This window comes from Bison bison, unplaced genomic scaffold, assembly GCF_000754665.1.
Source record: "Bison bison bison isolate TAMUID 2011002044 unplaced genomic scaffold, Bison_UMD1.0 scf7180017862692, whole genome shotgun sequence".
Classification (NCBI taxonomy): domain Eukaryota; kingdom Metazoa; phylum Chordata; class Mammalia; order Artiodactyla; family Bovidae; genus Bison; species Bison bison.
Window position 1 is genome coordinate 219,319 of NW_011493264.1, and position 625 is coordinate 219,943.

A 625-nucleotide genomic window follows, 5' to 3' on the forward strand; every position below is an offset into this window, starting at 1 on the left:
GTGCCAGCCCCAGGGTCAGAGGTGCAGGGCCCCGGCCTGAGGAGCTGCCTGTGCCATCCATGGGCTCAGGCCTGGGGGCCATGCTCGCAATGCCCAGAGAGGGATGGGGCGCCAGCAGGCAGCGCGAGGGGTGCCGCAGAAGGGCACGCAGGCCCCACGCCCCCAGCCTGCCGGGCAGACACCACTGTGGGCCTGTCCCGTGGAGCCTCAGCCCTCATCCGGAAGCCTCGGCCGATCCCCACGTCTGTCACGGGACACTGGGGACAAGGAGCGCCGCACTCGTCCACCCTCTCCCCGCCCGCTGGACACTTATGACAGTGGCAGGGCCACCGGAGGCGCTGGGACCATTAAAGCCCTGACCACCCCGCAGAGCACAGGGAAGCCTGGGGGCAACCCTGTGGGACGGAACCAGGAGGGCGGCCCTCTGGGGCCGGTGGTCCTGGGACACACGTCCACAGACATTTCTTTTCAGAACCAGCTTTCTGGATATCTGCTGAGAAAGTTCAAGAACAGCAGTGGCTGGCAGAAGCTCTGGGTGGTCTTCACCAATTTCTGCTTGTTCTTCTACAAAACTCATCAGGTAGGCGGGGGCTCCGCCTGTGGGCGCTGTGGCCTCACAGAACCC

At 65.6% G+C, this 625-nt stretch overlaps 1 protein-coding gene across 1 annotated transcript in view; it reads left to right on the plus strand.

Annotated features, from left to right (window-relative positions):
• The window catches only part of FARP2 (FERM, RhoGEF and pleckstrin domain protein 2), an 86,495-nt gene that overhangs the window by 85,624 nt on the left and 246 nt on the right, over window positions 1-625 (plus strand). The window contains exon 34 of the mRNA XM_010832892.1: window positions 473-580. Within this exon, the coding sequence (XP_010831194.1) occupies window positions 473-580 (108 nt within the window). The remainder of the gene's footprint in view (window positions 1-472; window positions 581-625) is intronic.